We start from the raw sequence: 2,534 nt of genomic DNA, 5'->3' as shown, positions 1-2,534 counted from the left end.
AATTCTTGGATATCTTGTTAAAGACTCCGAGTAATCTTACGATTTTGATAGAGCTTATAAAGTTGTTCCGGCATCCGATCCAGAATGGGGGGATTTCCTTGTTAGTGAGACAACTTTCTGTGGCTTTGGCATATTGTGGTAGAGTGGACAGAGCAAATATAAAACTTTTATTTGGTTTCTGACCTTGTGGTATTTGCAACTCAAAGCAGCTTTTAAAAATGGCAGATAAAATTGTGTAATTCTAAAGTAGCGATCAGTCAGTAATCATGGTTTCCGCAGAACTCCTGGTGGAAGTGTACTCCGTAGAGGACGAAGCTCTGCGAGCTTTGAAACAAGCCACCAGCAGATTCCACACGCGTCTGTTGCCCATAAAGGCCAGGACAAGCAGAAGTCATTGAAGTAACACCAGCAGGGAGTAGACAATCTCCAGCACAACATGTCAAACTTTTTCAAATGCAAATTTTTGGATATGTTAGTCACGGCTCCGAATAATCTTACAGTTTTGATAGAGCATATATAATTTGGCTTCCGATCTTATGGTCTTAGTAACCCAAAACAGCTTTTAAAAATATCAGATAGAACTTTGTAATTCTAAGATAGCGATCAGTCAGTAATCATGGTTTCCCCAGAACTCCTGGTGGAAGTGTACCCCGTAGACGACGAAGCTCTGCGAGCCTTGAAGCAAGCCACCAGCAGATTCCACACGCGTCTGTTGCCCATAAAGGCCAGGACAAGCAGAAGTCCTTGAAGTAACACCAGCAGGGAGTAGACAATCTCCAGGACACGGCTGGAGGGGAACACGGGTAGCAGTGTCGCTAAGATCCAAGTGAAGCCCATAGCGGTGGAGAGCTTTAAGTAGATTATGCAAGTCAGTCGGTCGGAACTTTTTTTGCAGATTTTTTCTGACGCCTTGCTCGCTTTATTGATGCTGACGAGAGTGATTGTAAACGCGACTACATTAACAATAAAGGACAGAGCATACGGGCCGATGATAAATGTCAACCGAGCCCAAAGGGGGGCGGAGAACCAGAAACATATAGGATGGCCATACCGCGGGAACCTGGGTTCACTTGGCTGTTGAGGGTGTGTCTGTATTATGTTCATGGCCTGGGTTGTACTATTTTCCTCGTTCATGTCTGTGGTATTCACATTCCACTTTTCAGTAGATTGGACATCATTGCTGTCGTCCTCGTGTTCAGATCCTTCCACAGTTACGTCATCGGGGTGAGTGATATCAAGAAGTAATGACGTCATAACTATTGAAACACTGACGGTCCAGACAACCGCTGAGAAACGTATGAAAAGAGCATTACTGCTTAAAGCGTCCAGGGGGTTACTGACTCTGGCACCAAAAGTGAGCGCCATATTGACGGCAATAGCAGACATCCAGGCGTAGGAAGCCAAGGCAAAAAGGTGGTGGAGAGCAGCAAAGACAGGACAGACGTAGTCGTTGTGAATATCGAAGTACGTGAACATGTTCAAAATGTACATGGTCATCATACAGCCTGCCAAGTTGGCCGTCATTTTTCCAGGGAGGTTTCTTAATTCTGAAAACTTTCCATAAATTAGCAGCATGACAAACAAAGCAAGTATAGAAAGTGAAGTTGCTGTCAGTGATATAATGTTGAACGTAAGACTGAACCCATCCGTGTCGACCCCAGCTCCAAATGTTAGATCCGAACAAACGAAAGCTTTATCGTCCACGAGCTCAAAGTTTCCCTCTGTATAAATGTCTCCGGTTTGAAGAACGACCAGTGATGTGCCGTTGATAGCTGTTTGGTTTAACCAATACGACACCACAACACACTCTGTGTTATTGAAGAGGTTACTTTCACAAATAGTAAATGTGTCCTGTGAAGAATTGAAAGTACCGAGGTGAGAAATATAATGGTCAAGCTTGACAGAAAAACCAATGTGTTCTAGAGGGAAGTAAATGCCTCCCTGTGTTGTATTCTCAAGTGCATACTGCTTACCTTTGATGGTCTGAATGTCTGGGTTTCTGAGGTTCCTCGGGTGGCCATTGAAAGGACACACAGTCTCAGCTCTGTGTATGACATTCGTGAAAGACACACTGAGAACTCTCCTCGAACGGTCCGAGTACTTCGCTAACTCGCTGACCGCGTACCGTAAGTTATTTAGCGAACCTGCTTTATCGGTGTTTACAGCTATTGTTACTTCCACTGTAACAGCAGCTGGCTGGTGTACAGACGGCCCGTTGTTAGAAACTTCAGGCATCAGGAGTTCCTTCTCAAGACAGGGATATTCGTCTGTTGTTGCTGTTGTTGTTGTTCCCAAACTACGTTGCAACTCATTTCGCAGATCTTTAGAGTTCTTGTGCAATTCTTTCAAAGTCTGCAGGAACACTTCAACATTTCTCTCCATTTCTCTTAGATTCTCCATTAGTTCTGTTTCATCATTTTGCAAAGCTGCAAAGTCTGTTTGCAATTCTTTGAACTCAGTGAACGCGTCCTCAATGTCAGTGTGCAAGTTTTTGGCGGTACGTTGTAAGTTTTTAAAGTCCGATTGCATTTCCG

At 44.0% G+C, this 2,534-nt stretch overlaps 1 protein-coding gene across 1 annotated transcript in view; it reads right to left on the bottom strand.

Annotated features, from left to right (window-relative positions):
• Positions 1-531: 531 nt before the first annotated feature.
• Positions 532-2,534, bottom strand: part of LOC118478778 — a 4,248-nt gene continuing 2,245 nt past the window's right edge. Inside the window, exon 1 of the mRNA XM_035972976.1 lies at positions 532-2,534. This exon is cut by the window's right edge and continues 2,245 nt beyond it. Within this exon, the coding sequence (XP_035828869.1) occupies positions 604-2,534 (1,931 nt within the window). The 3' untranslated portion in view covers positions 532-603.

The sequence above is a fragment of the Aplysia californica genome, unplaced genomic scaffold (genome assembly GCF_000002075.1).
Source record: "Aplysia californica isolate F4 #8 unplaced genomic scaffold, AplCal3.0 scaffold00936, whole genome shotgun sequence".
Taxonomy (NCBI): Eukaryota; Metazoa; Mollusca; class Gastropoda; order Aplysiida; family Aplysiidae; genus Aplysia; species Aplysia californica.
Note: the sequence above shows the minus strand (reverse complement) of the source record. Positions and strands in the feature narration are given on the sequence as shown.